The following is a 20,027-nucleotide window of genomic DNA, read 5'->3' as shown; positions in this document are numbered from 1 at the left end:
TCCGAGACAAAGTTGAGGATCCAAATGCAGTTTATTAGAGTAATCCAGAATCGTAATCAAACACAGGCAAAGGGTCAAGCACAGGAAGGCAGACCATACTAACAAACACAACAAGGCAGGGAACACAGGCAAAAGAGTAATCCACGGAACAGGCAAGAAATCCAAAAACCAAGAGACATGAAACCAGGGAGAATGCTCGGAATTGCAGTGTAACACTAAACAAGACTTCGCCGTGAGTGATAGGGTGAACCAGGCTTATATGGGGTGAGCTAAACAAGATAATGAGATACTGGTGAATATGATAATGGATGAAAAGTCCAGGCAGAGAGTTATGGGAGATGTAGTTTGTGATGGAATGACAATAGTCTGATGTGGAGTGCCCTCTGGTGGCTCTCAAGGGCACTCCAGCTGGTGACCGTTACAGGATCATTCACACAGATCGCATTTTTGCATTCCACTTTAGCTTCCCGTTGTTTTTCTATGCAAACAAGTGCTAGATGGACTTCTTTGACCCATGTGCTCGCGTTTTGTGTCTTGTGCAGTGTCTCATGCACAATATGTGTTCTAAAAATTGTGGCACTCAAGTTAAAATAAGTTTAATGTCTTGAGACTGCATTTTCTATTCAACTTTCCTGCATTTTTAAATGCAAAAACACGTTCTGTGTGAATTGCCCCTAAGGTCAAAATGCAGCTGAAGACCTTGCGTTTTCCATTCTGCTGCCCACGTCTCATGTTTTTCAAAGTTTTCTTCCCTTAGAAGGCAGCTGTCTATGTAGACAGTAAACAGCAAGGCAGCTCACTAGGTTTGGGAACAGAGCTCATATCTCGCTCCCTTTGAGGGGAATATTCATTAAAGGGATAGTTCACTTTGAAATTAATTTTTGGTATGTTTTAGCTTACCTCAAGGGCATCCAAGATGTAGGTGTCTTTTTTTCCGCAGTAGTTTCAATTTTGATATTTTTAGGTCAAACCGTTCTTGTCTGTCAGTCATATAATGCAGGTCTATGGTCACGGTCTCAAAACACAAGCACAGAGTCCAAATTAAAACAATTCCCCGTCGTCCAAATTAAACAATTCCCCATCGTAAGTACACATTGATGGCCTAAGACACGAAACGAGCGGTTTGTGTGAGAAAACGAACAGTATTTATATCGTTTTTAACTCTTATATGCAGACATGTCCAAGTGATCTGATCTGACGTGTACGCAGACTGGCGCATAGATATATATACACTAGATGTCGCCTTAAAGACATTCGTTCCAATGAACTGCCGTAGACAAGGCGACATCTAGTGTGTATATATCTATGCACCAGTCTGCGTACACGTCAGATCAGATCACTCGGACATGTCTGCGTATAAGAGGTAAAAACGATATAAATACTGTTCGTTTTCTCACACAAACCGCTCGTTTCGTGTCTTAGGCCATCAACTTACGATGGGGAATTGTTTAATTTGGACGACGGGGAATTGTTTTAATTTGGACTCTGTGCTTGTGTTTTGAGACCGTGACCATAGACCTGCATTATTTGACTGACAGACAAGAACGGTTTGACCTAAAAATATCAAAATTGAAACTACTGCGGAAAAAAAGACACCTACATCTTGGATGCCCTTGAGGTAAGCTAAAACATACCAAAAATTAATTTCAAAGTGATCTATCCCTTTAAGCTGCCTCGCTGGTTGCTTCTGAACTCAAGTCAACAAGCGTGCCTTTCATCTCACACTGTTTTTATGGGTAATCAAGCAGAAGGGTCTGGGTAATTGTACAGCCTTGATCTCCTGATCGGTTCACCTTGCGCACACAGTGCATGCTGCACATCACATTGTTGCCGACATATTGCTTTTACGGATTCAGGTGAAATTCTGTATTGATAGAATAACTGGGCAATGTGTTATAGTGAATGTGAGAAAGTGTAGAGTACAAATGAACTGGTTAAAGCCCTAACAGTCCTCTGCACAGACCCCTATGGCCAGCTTCAAACCCTCCTTCTACAAAACGCCGGCCGATCTTCAAGCAGAAGGAGCTGAATGAAACCTTCTGAATATCAATCTACAATCTGACTTGTGATGCAGCCTGGAATCATAATCACACCATGTTATTTGGCCAGAACTGGCTCACCAACTGAGCCTGGTTTCTCCAAAAGGATTTTTCAAAATGTTTGTCACCTGATGGAGTTTGAGTTCCTTGCCACTGACAGCTTTGGCTTGCTTAGTTGGGGACACTTAATATTCAGAAATATTATAGATTTCACTGCACTGACACTTATTGGATGAGAACTGAACTCAGCTGGATGATGGCATCACTGTTTTCTCCAGAGCTGCTTTATGAATTTAACTCATTTCATAGTTTTATAAACTGTAACTGAACTGACTTCAGTTGAATAATGACACTATTTAAAGCTGCTTTACAGCAGAATTGAAATTTGTTTGCATCACTGATCATTATTTTCGTGTTTACACATAAAGCGCTATATAAATAAAGGTGACTTGACTTAATAGGATCCATAAAGTGATGTAATGCTAAACAATGCATTTCACATTGCAGGATTGAAAATAATCCAAGATATTTGAAATTAACAAAGACATTTGCTTTACTGTTTTCCACCCCCTCTTTCTACCACAAGGACCATTTGGAGTTCCTATAGGCACAGAGGTGATAGCGATCTAGGCCTGTAAGATGTGTGTACTTCAGGGGTCTATGAATTGTCACACACCTTTAGTACGGTGGGGGAAGTTGTAATTATCTGATTGGTCAGCTTGAATGTCTCACATTTGGGTTTTAGTCACATGGTCAGGGAAAGGATAAAAGAAGATTGTAAACTGTTGCTCTGTCTCTTGGGTGCTCTGGCTCTCTTATTCTCTGGGTCCCTTTCTCTCTTTACCTCCTCTTTCCTCTTACTCTCTACACTCACTCTCTCTCTCTCTCTCAGGTAACATTTTTACATATATGGGTAAAACTAATGGTGCAAGTTATCATCTCATACATCTATTTTGTAACTATTTTAAGTGTAACCATAACCATATTTTGTCATTAAACCTTTTCACATACAAATAATGTGCTAACTAGTTTTGATTTGGTATTGACTTTGAAGTGCTACATATTGCAATACAATATTGTCACTCTCTATAGCAACGCCCTCCCACATATTAAGCTATTGTAACTGCTTATTTCCGTCATTGGTATAAGTAGCAGTGGGTGGTGATAGACAAGAAATGTACAGTTTTCTACCATCTTGCTAATAACTTTTCTTTAGTCATACGGCAATCTTGCAGACTGAACCCCTGCAGGAAATCCACCCTTACAACATTGCAAGCAACAAATGATGATGCTCTTCTGGGTGGTTGATTACTGACTTCAGTCTTGCCCCTAGATATGGTTTACATAAATGTATGTTTTTTGTGCTTATTTTAGTGTTTTTGTTAGTCCGCAGTTGGTTATACAGTGTTGAGGAAAATAACATACCTTAAATTGTTGGGGGGTTTTTTTTTAGATGCAATCACAATAGCTGAATTTTGCATGGAAAAAAGTCCCTTGTCAAAGATGTGGCGATGTATGAAGCACAACTCAGACAGAAGTCACTTTCGAAACAAGCAGCTTTCTATTGGTCAACGAGGCAAATTCACATTACAAACTGAACCCAATGCAAAATTTGTGTGAAATTCCCGAACGCGTCGTTTCCAATTGAAATGACTGGATTTTGTCTGTGAAATTTGCTAAATGTGGCCGCTCTTTTTGACCGTTGTGCTCGTGTTCAACGTCTTTTGCACCGTCCCCCTCTCAACGCCATTCTAAAAATTGTGTCACTCGAGTAAAAAAAAATTCATTTCTGAAGCCCCTTTGTGAAGATTTACTCCCCACTGTTCCCTTCGTCTCTATTGCATCTCAGTTACAAAGTGACTTCACTGGCTGCACATAAAAAGGTCTGGCTTCATTATGAGCAGAAATCAGAGGAGAATGTAGACGGCAGACAGATATTCCCCAAGGCACAGACAAAGACGCGAACATAGTTATTAGAGCTGTCCATGCATCGCATGTCCTTCCTGCGAGTTCGCAATCAGCGCCTCAAGCACGGCCATTTCAAGACTATGATATCAAGATGAAACGGATCTCCCATAATATGTCTGTGATTCCGCCACTTCTGTCTTATACTATGAGACGAAATATACTTCCAGCGCACAAAACACACAAAAATCAATCACAGCGGCCACCAGGGAGATAGAAAATTTTTCCGAGATGAGGCCAGAGAGGTATGATTAGAGCAGAGAGGAGATGGCAGAGTTTAGAATGAAATAGAGAGACGGCCACTACAGTGCACAGATGAAAATAGCGACCGGTGTATAGTTCAAAATGTCCCTTTGGACAGTATGGCGTGAAAGCTATTAAAAGCCTGCCATGGGAAAAGGTTCTGTGCTCAGAATACTAAATGTGATCTAAAGCCCCTGCAGATACAATCACATACCCAGCAATCAATGCATTTCTCCTGCCACCTTGATTTGCTTGAGTGGTTGGCAGCATGTCTGCCCACAATCCCCTGCGTTCTCTCGTTGTACAGTGCTTGCAAGGCTGAACTGTATTAATATTCCTCAAATATTCTGCTCAGGGTTTGTTCTTAACGTCTAACCCTAAGCAGTAATTTCGTATAGAGTGCAATTAAAATCTGTTTTGAAGATTATCTGTTTTTTAGGTGTGTGTTAGTGTGTGGCACTTTACCATCCTTTATGCACAGAAACAAGCTCAAAGAAAGCTGTTTGTCTCTTTTGATTCTGATAAGACCAAGGTAAACACAATTCAATAAAACGCTACACGGAGGAAACCGCTGTGCTTGATCTTAATCATAAAAACAAGCTTAAAAGTGAAACGCTTCGTAATCACAGATTTCATACTACAGAGAATCATTCTCTCTCATTTCGCAGAACATTTGAACATGAATTAAAATGTTTCATTTGTCCATAAATGACTTAATCTGGATATCTCTTCCAAAAATCTGCAATAATCAGAAATTAAATGGAAAATATTCTGTGGCTGAAGATGTATACTATTATTAAAATGGCAGTCTGTACTGTAATTTTAATGTTTGTGAAAGAAGTCTCACCAAGGCTGCATTTATTTGGTCAAAATTACAGCAAAACAGTAATATTGTGAATATTATTACAATTGAAAACTTTTATTGTTATACATTTTAAAATTTAAATGATTCCTGTCATGTCAAAGCTGAATTTTCAGCATCATTACTCCAGTCTTCAGTGCCACATGATCCTTCAGAAATCATTCTAATATGATTTGTTGCTCAAGAAACTGTTATCAATGTTGGAAACAGTTGTTTCATATTTTTGTGATTTTTTTTTTTTCAGGATTCTTCCATGAATAGAAAGTTCAAAAGAACAGCATTGATTTTTGATTTTTTTGTAGCATTAAAAATGTATTTACTGTTACTTTTGATCAATTTAATACATCCCTGCTGAATAAAAGTAATAATTTCTATTTATGTGTTCAAATGTGTGTCAGGAGTTTTGAATTAAATTAACATTAAATTAACTTAAATGGTTTTAATTATTGAATGCTTTGGAATACAGACCTCGAATACAGTCTCTTTCTAAAGACACTCAACAGATTTTTGCAGAAGTGAAAGCAGCTTAACATTTTTTTAAGTGTAATAAAGTTTGCATTTAAGTAAAGCAAATGTACTGAACTAAACATTTTTATTTTACACAATGTATATTTTACAAAATAATTTTGACTAGAAAATTGCTAGAAAATTAAATCCATAGTCTAACCAATTTGTGTTCCAAATTTGAAGTTGACAACAGAAATCGAGCCTGCTAAAAGTTTTTAAAGTACCGTTTTCATGGTAATGCAATGTTCAATTTTGAGTGTTTTAAATTAGACCTAATTTTTGATGATTACTAAAATATGTCATAGGGAAAAAGTCAATAAAAAGTGACGGGTATCAGGCTAAAACACTGTCTAGATAGGCAGCTCACTAGCTTTCGGAACAGAGCATTATTGAACCTGGTTTTCAATGCTGATCTCAAACCTACACTGTACATTTTTGTTTTTGTTTTTTGAAAAGTTGTAAATAAAACAAAAATGACTGGAGTACATTTTACAAGAAAATACTATTTCCGTCCTTCTACTATTATCACAAAATATTACATTCAAATCAATGTGTTACTAGCAGATTCTTTGTGAATTTCTATTAAAATGAATACAAAAAAATCAGTGTATAACAATTTATCATTTGATTATTATTGCTGCGGTTTGAATACAAGTAGCTGTACAAGTAGCGGATCCATCCACAGTAAATATTCAGTGTTTTTGTCCATGCAGGAGACCGAGAACAAATTCCCCGACTCCTAGGAAATAAACCACCTGTACGACGCCAAACAGCGGAGCGATGACCAGTGCGCGACAGTACGCCCCCTTCAGGAACGCAGAGGGACCCTCGTGACGGAGAATCTTACTGTGGGGAAGATTGAGAGATGTTCAGAGGATAAAAAAAGATGGAAGACTTTTTGTGTGATGGAGGAAACTAAACTTGTATGTTAGCGTCAGTTTACCGGATACAGTCTTTCATTCCGCTGTAAGTCTCATCGTCACATCCACGGGACAAAGACTGAAGCCTGGTTTTTAGCACTGCAGCACAAACACACACGCATACAGATGATTGGTTTGCATCCACAAAATTCTGTCTTCTATAAGAGACTAGTTGCTTTTACATTGATCCTAATAATCTGATTGTAATCAGACTAGTAGCAACCACGTCAATCGGAATGAATTGGCCAAATCCGATTGAAATTTCATTCAGATTGTAAAGGTTTAAATCTTTTTTATTCCATTCGATAGGACATGTAAACACTTGATCAGATTGAAAACCCAAACTGAAACGTTCTGCGCACGTGCAATGATGTAGAAATGGCGTACTGACGTATGACGAGAGGAACTAGCTGTTGTTGTTGAATATAGTGTAATAAATGACGTGTCAATCTAATATTCTCCTTCCACTCATCGTATGTGAAGTGTTGCAGGACAACGTTGTCCCATTACTCCTTGCGGTAACACTTTAGAATAATGGTCCGTCATTAATAAGTAACTATGCAGGACTAATGAGTAGTACATTTACACTTCAACTACTACTATTAACTGATATAGAAACAAGCTTAACTAATCAGTAAGTAATATCAAATTTAGGAGATAGTTCCTTATTAGGTAATTAATAATTAGAGGAACTTGAAGATTGTCTTTTTTTTACACAGAACATGGTCATAAAATGCCAAGGACTCTTCAAGGACTACTAGTGATCTGGACCATTACTTTAAAGTGAAAAAGATGGTCCAGATCACTAGCATGGGTAATTAGTGATGCATTATGACTATATTAGAGTAAAAATTATTACTGATTACATCTCAGACACATAATGTTATTTAGGCCTATAATTTGTCAGTTAGTTAATAATGAGGCAAATCTCATTAATTACATACCTTATTAATGATAGGTTGCTTTTTAAAACAAAGAAAACAAAAAAAAAAATGGTTTGAGGATGGTTAGAATGTGCCAACAGTTGGAAACCCTGTATATTTGTGCAGTGTGCACATGTCAAAAGATCAATTCCAATTTGTGTGTGACATATAGGGTGCTTCTCAAACGGAAGGCTGCATTTCTCGGCTGCCACATCATTAAGCGCCGCTGAAGGCCGTCTCAATTTAAAGGATCAATGGAAGGCACCCTTCTCGTCCTTCAATCACCCACAATCCTTTGCACACATTTCCATTCCACGAAAATAAACAGACAAAAAAACAAGTCGGCACTGAGCTCGTCTGAGTTCATTATGAAATGTACGACAAAAACAACGTTTTCGGAAATTAAGGCTTACGTTATCTTTTGTTTTGGTGTAAATGAATCACTTAACAACACTAAACTGCCAATGCTGCAAGCCACTGTGAGACCACAGACGGTTGTCACTCACTGTATTGCATTAATAAAAATCCAGTTGATATTAAGATTTGGAGGGTGGGAACATGTGTTCCTAAGAAGCCTCAGAAGGACTGATAAAGGAAGGACACAACCTCATTAGGACGCAGCCTTGCTTTTGAGAAGGAAACACACACATCAACCCGATCACTTTATTTAGCGTTCATGTAAACACACTGTTTGAAATCACAAACAAAAGATGTCCATGTAAACATAGCTATTCTGGCATTGCAATATATTTTTGACCTGATGTGTTTGTTGACATCATTATGTTTTTTTTAGCAGGGAAAGGGAAACTTCTTAATACCACATTTGCCATTTGAGATACTTAGGCTCCCGCTATGTAAAAATAGTCACTGCCTGACTGAATAAAGTGCTGAAATGAAATCTGAGATGCAATCACTTTGATATTGGCTTACTGACGTGTGACTTAATTGCGTTTTAAAAATAAATGTTTTTGTCATAATAGTGTCACACATTATTACACACATACCAATCTTTTCTGATTTGTTTTTCATTCTAAGATTACTTTTGAACTGTTTGGGTGTAAGACCAGGGTAAATACCGGGGTAAACTGTGGCCCTTATGGATTTAATATCAAATGGAATTGTTCAATATAATATATTGGCTGACAAAACTAAATTTGATGTTAAATTTGAAAGATTTTAATCTAAGATGAGAGGTTTTTTAACCTGATATTTGTGTGTAATGTATTTTTATGTTTGTCATGTGTTGTTAGCTTATTGAAATCAACTCAGATCTCCTGTGTACTGCATGTGAGGAGCGCTACTTGTATAATGAATGGAGGTATATAGAGTGTCCCAAATCAGTCACTTATGAGATTCCATCTCATTCAAGATGCTGTAGGCCATGGACAAAACGGCAGCTAACTATATTTAGGGAAACAGCCTTGATCTTGTGAGAAGTAAACACTGAAGATTTAACTAAATGAACACATTTCCAACATTTCCGTATTTTTTTAATGATTTTTGTAGATTATACCCAATCCTGGATTTTGGCTCCTTTCAATTTTATGGTCAATGTGAAACTGTATTTCTAGTTGTTTCACATACACTACAGTTCAAAAGTTTGGGGTCAGCAAGATTTTTTATTAAATTTTTTTTAAAGAAATTAATACTTATTCAGCAATTATGCATCGATCATAACAACAAAGACATAACTTTAAATAACTGCTGCTCTCTGCATTAAATCATCATAATAGAATTATTTCAGAAGGATCATGTGACACTGCAGACTGGAGAAATGATGCTGAAAATTCAGCTTTACCATCACAGGAATAATTATTTATTCAAATCGAAAATAGTTATTTTAAATTGCAATAATATTTGATAATATTACTATTTTTATTTTTGTATTTTTGATCAAATAAATGCAGCCTTGTTGAGTATAAGAAACCTTATTCAGAAACATTAAAAAAATCTAACCAACCCTAAACTTTTGAACCATAGTGTGCATCTCATTAAATGCATTTTCATACAATGTAGACCATCTCACCGTCCACAGGGTTGACCGCAACAGCTGCAGTGCAGCCTGCAAGACAGCCAGAGAGGAAGGAGATGTAAAATGGAGCTGAACCATCAGTGTTCCTCCTGCCTAGGCTATTCAGGTTAGCAAACAGTGGGAAGTAGATGATGGAAAAGGGCACATCCCTGAGGGAGAGAAAGAGAGAGAGTTCGCCACTGTGAGACAAAGGATGGAGAGAAAGCACATTATGACTAAAAGCGTCCCACAGTTTGAGTGACTCTGTCAGACTACCGTAATAGAGTGGCACCCAGTCCCGTGTAGAGACCAGTGATGCCTTTGTCCTTCAGCAGATCTCTAGAGAGTTGGAGAGCTGTAGGAGACTTCCAAACAGCATTCGCTTTAGCCCTTCCTCCTCCGCCATGCCGGCCAATTAGATTCCTCTGGGCCTCTGTCAGAAACATTGGCTATGTTCAGAATAGCATATTAATCATACTAATTCCACAGTATATACACTACTGTTCAAAAGTTTGGTCAGTAAGATTTTTTTTTAATTAATACTTCTATTTATTTAGCATTAAATTGATCAAAAGTGACAGTAGAAACATTTACAATACCGTACTACAAAAACTATATTTTTTAAATAAATGCAAATGTTTCTTGAGCAGCATATTAGAATGATTTCTGAGGGATCATGTGACACTGAAGACTGGAGTAATGATGCTGAAAATTCAGCTTTACATCACAGGAATAAATTATATTTTAAAATATAGAAAACAGTGATTTAGAAAATTGTCATAATATAGGTTATCATAATATGTTTTACTGTGTTTTTGTTCAAATAAATTGTATATATAAATAAAATAATAAAGTGTATGTAACAAGGTTTTATGTTGTTCTATGCTACAATGCTGACACATGTCCACATTTCATGTTTAATTCGGCAAGTGTTGTCCTGTTATAATCTACAGTTGATATTGTGGTCAAGGTCATTTTAAGTGGGATGCAATATTACTGCTCTGTTGTGCACGCCACATTTAACCAAATGTAGTATATCATCCAGTATCCCGTGCATACAGCCATTTTGTATGTTGCTCACATTACACATATTGCAGAAATGGTATGCACAGCATGGCATTATGCCTACCCTTCATCTACAAGACACTATCAGTGGACAAGAGACGGTGGCAGAAAGTTGTATATCTTTACCTATTCTGCCGGCATCCTGCAACTGGATCTTTAACATCTCCATAGGAGTGGTTACAATAACCTGCCAAAACACAGACCGCATAGAGACAAAAGTTAGTTAAGGTAGTAAAATTTAAGGAATGTTTAGGGTTTAATATAATTCATTTTAAGTGTAACTTCACAGATTTCCAACCCGCTTTGTATTGTTACAATCTCGTTAGTATATGTAAATGAGCAATGTTTACTCATTCTCCATGTTACCTGAACCGATAAATTCACCTTTATTTGTCAGCAAAAGTCACGTTTATTTTGACAGCTCCACGGCTCTTGTAAAAACTACAGATTGTACTTCCGCATTTGTGTATCCCCGCCCACGGACAGTCTATTAACAATATTAATCTATTATCTATTATAATCTATTAATAATAGACAGGTCTATTAACAGAACAGTTATTGTAAGAGTAGGTTTATCACTGAATTTTGTATCATACTTTGTCTACTCTATAAACAGCATTATGGTAAAAATGGAATGGCAACAGCTTTCTTACATGTATACGCGATGGCAGTTTCTTCCAGTTTTTTCCCTCCGATTGGCCTTGAACACGGTGTTCCCAGGGGGGCAGTGTTTCGGAAAACATTGAAGCTTCCCCGGGTGCCGCCATTGATTAGCGGACCATCACCTGCTGTTAGCATTCCATTGACTCCCATTTATTTTGGCGTCACTTTGACAGCGAATAACTTTTCATCTGAGGCGTTTAAAGACTCTATTTGTCCATTATTTATTTCTAAAGAAACACGAAAATTTATAAAAGGCTCAATTACCTTGTATCTTACGTTATGGCCCCGTAGATGCAGTTTTTGTAAAAATAGGCTAACGATTGCGTCATAACCACGCGACTCTCTGTCGCACAGTAGAGAAATTACCGTATGGACAGGAGGAGAAGCTCACGGGCAATCGGGGGGACGTGGAGGCAAAATGACAAAGTAATTAATCAGAATACTTAGCAAAAGTTGCTCCTGCTCCTAGCTCATGGACACCTCCTACTCACACTCTCCGTCTCTGCAAGTTTCGGAAGGGAATGATTCAGATTTCTCTTGGCACAGCTACTAGAAGACAGACGGGGTGCTCACGTCACATCTACGTCGTCAAGCTCAGTTTGAGTCAGCGCAATACGGCCAGCCATCAGGAAGTGAGAGCTTCTAATTGACTTCACTTTTCTCCGTTGAAACCTATGGGGTCGCTGTGTCCAGTTTATATACTGTCTATGGGTGTTCCTGGTCATGTTGACCACAAACACGGATGCTTTTCAGATTTTCCGTCACAGCGATCTATCCATATTTATGATTCTTTGCAGCCTCTAGCCGCTGCCAACAACGCGCTGGATCCTTCACTGGAAACCGAACGTAAACTCACTCCTTTTTAAAATTTTGACTAAAGTTTGCTAAGAAGTATTTCCTACCAAAGCAAGGTAGTATTTGACTCTGGTAACCGTATCCATAGCCGACTGGTGGGAGTGGCCTTGGATGGCAACATGCCCCATGCATTATGGGTATTGAAGTTTTCTTACCTACTTCGCAAAATGGATGACAAGAGCATTTTTCTGTTTTCTCTAGTCAGGTGGCACACATTTCTTTCTTTTGTGTGTGTGAGAAATGTGGGTCGTATGAGTGCAGCAGAGAGAGTGACTAACTTGGCAGGTGCCCGCCCCGCAGCCAGCTAACATTTCTCCAACCAATGTCAACTTCTGTCTGGGAGAGAGCCAGAAAAACAGAAAGATAAAGAGGGAGAGAGAAGGAAGGAGCATTATTTTAAGATGACGATAAGCCCATTTCCTCTGTAAACAAGAAGCTCTGGGGTCACCCTTACCTTGTGTGATGACATCACACACCCAAACACACACTCACACACATTTATTTGAATAATTTATCTGTTCATTGCAGTCTACTGGACTGCATTAATAAATAATTAAGCAGTCTAGCTATTAGTCACCACGGAGATGCTCACCCAGCTCCAGGTATTCAAGGTGTACTGAGTTGTACCGCAATTTCTATCTATAATGCAGAAGCCTATATGGAAGGCTTTTATCAGATCAGCTCTGTTTTCAAAACTCTGTCCGCAAATCCAGCGGTGCAGTGGATTCATTCCCTTAAAAAATAAGACGTACATCTGAGACTTCATCCAGCCTACATTATGCCCGCAGCAAAAAAGAATAAATTAAAATATGAGCATTCCTCTTTCTAAATCAGTGCAACTGTTAAATAAGTTATGAGACTTCCATTACGTCCCACTGCTGAGCACATTCCCTGTAAATGAGTCATGCAAATGAGCAAATTAATTCATTTAAATGAATATGAATCACTATAACTATGAAGGTTTATTCTGAAAGGTTGAACTTTGATTGTACAAAAGGGTAATTTCATAAATGTCAGGTTGTTTCAAGTTGCCACATGCATTTTATAATTACAATTTATATCGGCCAAACAATGTATTTTGTATTGATATTTTTTGTTAATTTCATTCTTTGATTAATTATTTGTCGTTTCTGATTCAATTTAGCAGAAAAGTCCTTTAAAAACCTAGATATGTTGTGAAAGATGGCCGTTTTATTTTAGATAGTATTGCTTATTTCAAACAAAAGTATTCTTCTCAAATTATGTCAATTGTATAATGATTTACCCCATAGAGTATTGTGTCGAGCGGTGTTTATTTTTCTTTGAAAAAAAAACTAAAACTTTTCTTAACTTTTTTGAAGTTAAGAATATTATGTTATATAAGTTTTGATAGAGAAATGTATCTAAAAATCTACTTAAATGTATGCAGTTGCAAATTCCTGAATGTATCTCAATTTCTTAAATTGCAGAATTCAAATTTAAGCTTCTAAATAAGAAATTAAGTTCTGTTTGTTGTTTTCCCCCCACATGTATGTAAAAAAGTGTTTTTATTCTCACCCATCTTTGGAGAGCTGGTGTCTGAAGAAATCATTGGCAGCCAGTTTGATGGCCTTTTCTGGAGTTACCAGAGTCAGATTAACCGCAGCTCCTAGAAATAAAAGTGTGAAGGATAGATATATTAAGAAGAAAAGGAGATAAATGATGGAGTTTTTCCAAAGCATGAACACTTCCAAATGATGTAAACCAACATATACATTGTGAAATAGTATGACATTGTGATCACCTCTGTACATCCCACAGAATCCTTCTGATCGGATGGTTTTTATCAGACAATCAGACCTGTGATTGAAACACATCCACACACATATACATTATATGCATGAAGCACAGGCATTCATTTGCTCAGACGATGAAAGGAAAGTAAAACATACATGCTAGTGTAGATGCGAGATCCGTTTTGCTGGTTTTGGAGGCGTGTTTTTGCCAGATCAATCGGAAACACACAAGTGACACCAATCAATCCAGCAATGCCTCCATTGATGAGTTTAGCAGGCAGGCTGAAACAACATTACACATTAATCTAGTGTACAATAAACCATGCCATCTAAAAAGAGTTCCCCTTATTATGTGTTCAAAGGCCACATGTTAATTACTGAAACTATCTGTACTTAAGTGCTAATGTTTGAACATCTAAATTAACTGGTTTAATTCAACAAAATCCAAACAATTAAATAAGCATGTGAGTAAAAGTCATTCATAAAGGTCCGATCAAGTAGCTAATGGCCCGACTCTACACAAGTCAACAACATCAAAACAAATGCATCTAGCTACACAATCTCAAATTCATATGTGTTCCAGAAATGAGAATAGGCAAACTGTTAGCTATCTGGCTAACACATCTGATTTAATGGCACAGGTATTTGACCCTTCACTCAGTGGAGTTGTGAGGTCCGTTACATCACAGCAATCATATTAAAGGTGAAGCACGTAATTTTTTTCCATGTTAAAATACTATCTTGCCTTTGTGTACTTGTGTAGTTCTGGTTCCCAACTATTTTTACTCTACAGTGAGTATTGGCCATTTCTCTCTATAAATAAAACTCACCTGATCTGCTTTCCAGCCATTTAAAATGAAGACAAAGCGATCAATAATGTCACGGAGCAGATTTTATGAAATTACATTTGTACATATTTTGAGTGTCAAAAACTTGATGGAAACTGAATCAGAAGTGGCTGATATTGAAGTCCAGCACATTTCTATTCCTGTTCCAGGTTGTGCAGTATGTACTCAGCTGCAGGGATGTCCAACACGACCAGAGAGAAGATGGAGATGAGCCGAACTTCAGGCTGCTTTACAGACTTATCTTCATAATTCCTAGAAACATCACAATAAACATTAGTATCAAACCAATCTAACTATGTGCACAGGCGTCATCTCATGTGTTACTAGTGTTTACTTCGTTTTCTCTGTATTAATCTGTATTTTAGCACAAGGTTTTATCCATTTACAGTAGTGGCCAAAAGTGATGTACAGTGACCGCACCCTTTATTCAAATATAATAAAAAATGTGTTTGCGTTTTTGTAAGCATATTGCGTAGTTGTGCTTTAAATCAAAAGTTTTATTTGTGATAATAATGCAATGTAACATGCCAAATTGTGCGGACATATTTGTTTGTAGGACAGCCTGGACAAAAATGTATGAACGCATGCAAAAACAAGAGAACCAACAAAATATTAATATCAGATTATATTGTAGTCAATCTATGCTTTTTCCTGTGAGCGTATCGTTTTTCTATGCGTTTTTCTTTGCATAGTCAAATAAAATAATAACCAAATAATTTTGTCAGATAATACCTTAAACAAGTTTAGTGTTTTGTTCTTCCCTTATATTTAAACAATATACAATATTTTGATGGTTTAATTGAACTTATTGGTCATTAAAACACACACACATATAACACAAAAAAGCAGTGTAAGTGAAATTAATATATTAAAGAAAACAAACCTTATGAACCCATACAAATATGCTTCGTGGGTAAATTTATTCGAATTTTTTTTTAATGTATTGTTTTAGGGATGGTTACAGAGATTTTTACAGGACAACAAGACAAAAAATACTGAGAATTATTCATTTATTTATTAGTTTTTATTTTCCAGTGCTGCATGAAACTGTACAATGCTCAAGGATACGGAGTGAGTTTCTGTGGCCATGGCAACTGCTGAAAACACTACAAACATCACAATGTTTTCTGGACTTCAAAACCATGTGCAACAAAGTCAGGGAATAGATCATTTAGAGCGGCAGGATGCAGGTTCAAAGACGCACTGTGACAGCAGCACAGATGCCATCAAAGCCGCTCACGTTCACTCTGGCCTGTACTAGGATCCATTAGTGAAAACCCAGCACAGTAAGAATCAAAATAATATATACCAGAGACAATGACAGGATGTGCTCTATTCTCTATTCTGTATTCAGAGGATCTCTCTAGAGGTGGTGTGGTGTGTGAAAGCTTGATAAAAGCAGAGGTGTGTGTGTGTGTGTGTGTGTGTGTGTGTGTGTGTGTGTGTGTGTGTGTGTGTGTGTGTGTGTGTGTGTGTGTGTGTGTGTGTGTGTGTGTGTAATGGAAAAATGACATAAGACGATCTTGCTTTTGTTAATACGTCCAAATTCTGCTCATTGATACTCGCCTGACCCAACCTTAAGCTTTATGCTTTTTATGAATAGTACAATAATAATAACAATACCTCTGTTTCTGTGTGTGTGTATGTGTGTGTGTGTGTGTGTGTGTGTGTGTGTGTGTGTGTGTGTGTGTGTGTGTGTGTGTGTGTGTGTGTGTGTGTGTGTGTGTGTGTGTGTGTGTGTGTGTGTGTGTGTGTGTGAGAGAGTGAGAGATGAATCTGAGTTATGAATCTAAAATCCACATGAATTATTGGTATACTCTCCAGAAACACCATGAAAAAATACACCTAGTGGAATCTTTAGACATATTCTACCAAGTCTGAAATATGAAAAGAGGTGTAGCTTAACCTTCAAAACTTTTAGTTGGTATCTACAGAGAGAATGTGTGACGCAGGAAGAAGATTCACAAAACTTTTAATGAACACTAGGAACAATGAAAGCAATCGACTGAGAAAAACCAGGGGCTTAAAAACACAGGGTGGAACAGAACTGGAACAGAAACAAGGGCGTAACTAAGGAGAAGCTATGGGAATTAATAATGACCGGGAACACAGGGAAAACAGGAACTGGGACAAAACCAAAACACAATGAAACTAAACAGAATCGCAACACTGAGGAGGTCAAACTAAATATTACAAGTGAATATTACAAGCCTGAATGTCTGAATACAGTTTACAACCATGATTTGTGTTATTGCTTTATTTTATAACATTAAATATTACATGAAATAACAAAACTTATAAACATATTACCTGCTCGCTGGACAGAGTACAGGAATGTTACAGTGACATTAAACTTTGGCTTTCTAGCAACTTTCTGCAATTAAATGAGAGTAAAACTGAGGTTTTGATTGTAGGTGCTCCCATCTCACCTACCTTTCCTGATCATTTAGGTTCCATAAAGGTTAGGTTCCATAAGGTTCCATAGGTTGTCCATAGAGATTGAAGATCATGTAAAGAGTTTAGGGGTAATTATGGACTCCTCACTAAATTTTAAGAGACAGAATGGTGCCATTGTTAAAGGTAGCTTTTTTTAACCTGAGATCAATTGCTAAAGTAAAGCATCTATCCAGTAAGGATTTGGAAATCGTGGTTCACTCTTTTATCTCATCAAAGATTGATTATTGTAATTCTCTATATATTGGTCTCCCCCAGACTATGCTAGTCCGCCTACAGTTAGTGCAAAATGCAGCAGCAAGGCTTTTAACAGGGGTGAGAAAGAGAGAACATATTATCCCTGAACTGCAATCCTTGCATTGGCTTCCTGTTAAATTCAGGATTGATTTTAAAGTTCTCTTGTTTGTCTACAATGCCCTATCATGCCTTGCCCCCCAGTACATCAGTGATCTTATTATTCCCTACTCTTCCTCTAGAGTTCTCAGGTCCTCCAACCAACGGCTTTTAAAGGTCCCTCTTTGTCATTTAAAATCAAAAGGAGATCGTGCTTTTTCTGTGGTAGGTCCCAAACTCTGGAATAGTCTCCCATTCCATGTGAGGTCAGCTCCATCAATTGCCATTTTTAAGTCTTATTTAAAAACATATTTATTTTCTTTAGTTTTGAATAAGTCATATATCTTTGTTATATGATTTTAATGTTTAATGTACTTTGGGGCAACGTCTGTTGTTTGAAAATGTGCTATATAAATAAAGTTGCTTGCTTGATATTAACGGTTCCAATAACATAAAATATTCAGCTTTAATTTTAGCTAATATTATAGCTATACTTAATATATATTATAATATTATTATTATAATATTAAGCTAGCACTCAGTACGGACCAAATACTGGCTTGTGTTTATTGACAAACTTAAAGTATTTCCCATAAATTGCACGTTACAAATCTGTTGGCAGATGCTTATATTCAAAGAGACTGAAAAAATGCATTCAAGCTATAAATTTAAGCAATGTTTGGGAATCAAAGCCAAGATCTTTGCATTAGGAGAGCCATGTTGAGTTGAGTTAGAGGAACTAACTAAAACTTTAATTATATGTTAACATTAGCTAATATTTGATCTAACTCACCTAATAGTTCCCTCTCTAAAGAACATAGGATTTGTGCCAAATAAGATATGCAAAACCAGAATGAGTTCACTATCATAAACCATATCAAAACTTGGGTCACCAAATGCAAGTTCATTTAAGACATTTTGTGCATCAGTTTTCAATTTCCTCTCAATAGCCTAAAATGTCTCCAGTTTACAAGCAAACAGAAACATGGCAACAGCAACACTGGTTTCACGAAATGCACACCGCATTTCATTTATAAGATTTGATTGACAACTGAGGATTTGTGGCTTTTAAAATGATTCTTTGAAAAGTACAAATCAAAAACTTCCCAAAAGCAGCTTTTTTTAGAGGCACTTGCTGTATATAAAAATAGTTTTTAAACCAATACAAAGAAAAGAAAAAATCCATCAGACAGCAAGGAAATTAAAGGAAATCGCAAGGAAACCAGCCTTTTCCTTTGAGAAAAAGACCTATGAATCTCACAAGTGCTCAGATTTGCCAAGAGACTGCAATCAAATGTCAATAATCTCAATATTATACATAATTTCTCATCTAATTCCTTTTAAAACCAACTGATCTGAGCTGCTATTCACAATCATATATTCATTTACAGCTCCATACAAACATCTCAGTATTTATACTTACAGGAAACCCAACTGAGAACTCCATTAAGTCTCCTGAGCTATGAACGAGTAACTCTGTGCGACGTGTTTTTCTTCTGGGTAAAGACTTTGAGGTTTTTATTCTGTGCACTACGGCTAAAACAAGCCTGTTGAATGATGTGACAAATAAAACTCTGGCAAAGCCAGCATACTCACATTTATCCTGAATCCACAGGCAGTCTCCACAATGCATCCCATTGAGAGATTATGTTCAGAAACCCAAAACCAGCCATTGATAAGACTTACAGGAACAGAGGCTGCTATAGTGTACAAGGCAGGAAAGAGAGAAAGTAAATAAGGGTGTTCAAAGAAGACACAGAGAGTGAAAAGACCTGGGAGGGAAGATGAGAAGATGAGAGCAAAGCCCTAAAAGGGTCCCACATTAGCCTTCAATGTTCTCTCTGCTTTTATTTTCACAAGAAGCATTAAAGCATTTCAATTTCTTATTTGTGTCTGCAGTCTGATTCAATACTGGCCCCTATAAAGGTATTTGGTTAAAATATCTGCAAGCAAATGCTGCAGGAGTTTTTATCAGAACTTACGTCACTTTTCTCCATAGTTTTTGTGGTTGTGTGAAGTCAGTTTTCCTCAAGTCTCATGGCGGTCTTACATCTCATTATGCACTGTCTAAAACATCAGCAACATTCGGATAAACATCACGATACCGAGTATCAAAGTGCAATATTGCTTTTATGCAACAATTTAATAAATAAGACTTGTACTGGCTTACATTCTAGACCAACACAACATTCTATTTTTTCTATCTGTCAATGAAAATAGTTCCAAACAAACCCAAAACACAGCCGAACAAAAACACAGTAGCCTAGTAGTGGTGTTTTGTTTCTAGATGATTCAGTGGGTTTGAACGAATCGTCTGAGTGAACAGTTCTGAGTGACTCGATTTCTGAACCGAATCGGCTTTTTTGAACGGGTGAGTAGAAGGAATGAGTCAACAGTTTTCATTCCTGAATGAATTCATTTTAATAAATCGGTTGAAATAATGATCGATTTAATACGGTCACTTGTCGCCACCTACTGGTGAATCGGTGCAACATGCAGAAATAATCCGTGCAAAAATAAATATTCTAAAATGAATTTTATTTCATCATTTATTAACTATCATATCGTCTATAGTCTTATGTAGT

At 37.0% G+C, this 20,027-nt stretch overlaps 1 protein-coding gene across 1 annotated transcript; it reads right to left on the bottom strand.

Annotated features, from left to right (window-relative positions):
• Positions 1-5,108: 5,108 nt before the first annotated feature.
• slc25a22b (solute carrier family 25 member 22b) lies at positions 5,109-19,491 on the bottom strand. Its single transcript, XM_082154933.1, has 12 exons — positions 19,425-19,491; positions 19,039-19,139; positions 14,638-14,907; positions 13,964-14,089; positions 13,816-13,871; positions 13,590-13,680; positions 12,332-12,389; positions 10,662-10,722; positions 9,747-9,903; positions 9,486-9,640; positions 6,560-6,635; positions 5,109-6,462 (listed from the first exon to the last, which is right to left on the bottom strand). Exons 3-12 carry the CDS (start codon positions 14,655-14,657, stop codon positions 6,309-6,311), a joined length of 954 nt encoding a protein of 317 aa, XP_082011059.1. The 5' UTR covers positions 14,658-14,907; positions 19,039-19,139; positions 19,425-19,491; the 3' UTR covers positions 5,109-6,308.
• Between the last annotated feature and the right edge of the window lie 536 nt (positions 19,492-20,027).

This window comes from Leuciscus leuciscus (genome assembly GCF_965113295.1).
Source record: "Leuciscus leuciscus genome assembly, chromosome: 2".
Lineage (NCBI taxonomy): Eukaryota > Metazoa > Chordata > Actinopteri > Cypriniformes > Leuciscidae > Leuciscus > Leuciscus leuciscus.
Note: the sequence above shows the minus strand (reverse complement) of the source record. Positions and strands in the feature narration are given on the sequence as shown.

What these genes read in the sequence shown, in the direction of transcription:
- slc25a22b (XM_082154933.1), bottom strand. Translation starts at nt 14,657, where the DNA reads ATGGCTGGAAAGCAGATCAG. An exon ending in GCAGGATGCCGGCAGAATAG is followed by an intron (nt 9,904 to 10,661) that starts GTAAAGATATAC and finishes TGTTTCTGACAG; the next exon opens with AGGCCCAGAGGAATCTAATT. An exon ending in GGAATGAAAGACTGTATCCG is followed by an intron (nt 6,463 to 6,559) that starts GTAAACTGACGC and finishes TCTTCCCCACAG; the next exon opens with TAAGATTCTCCGTCACGAGG.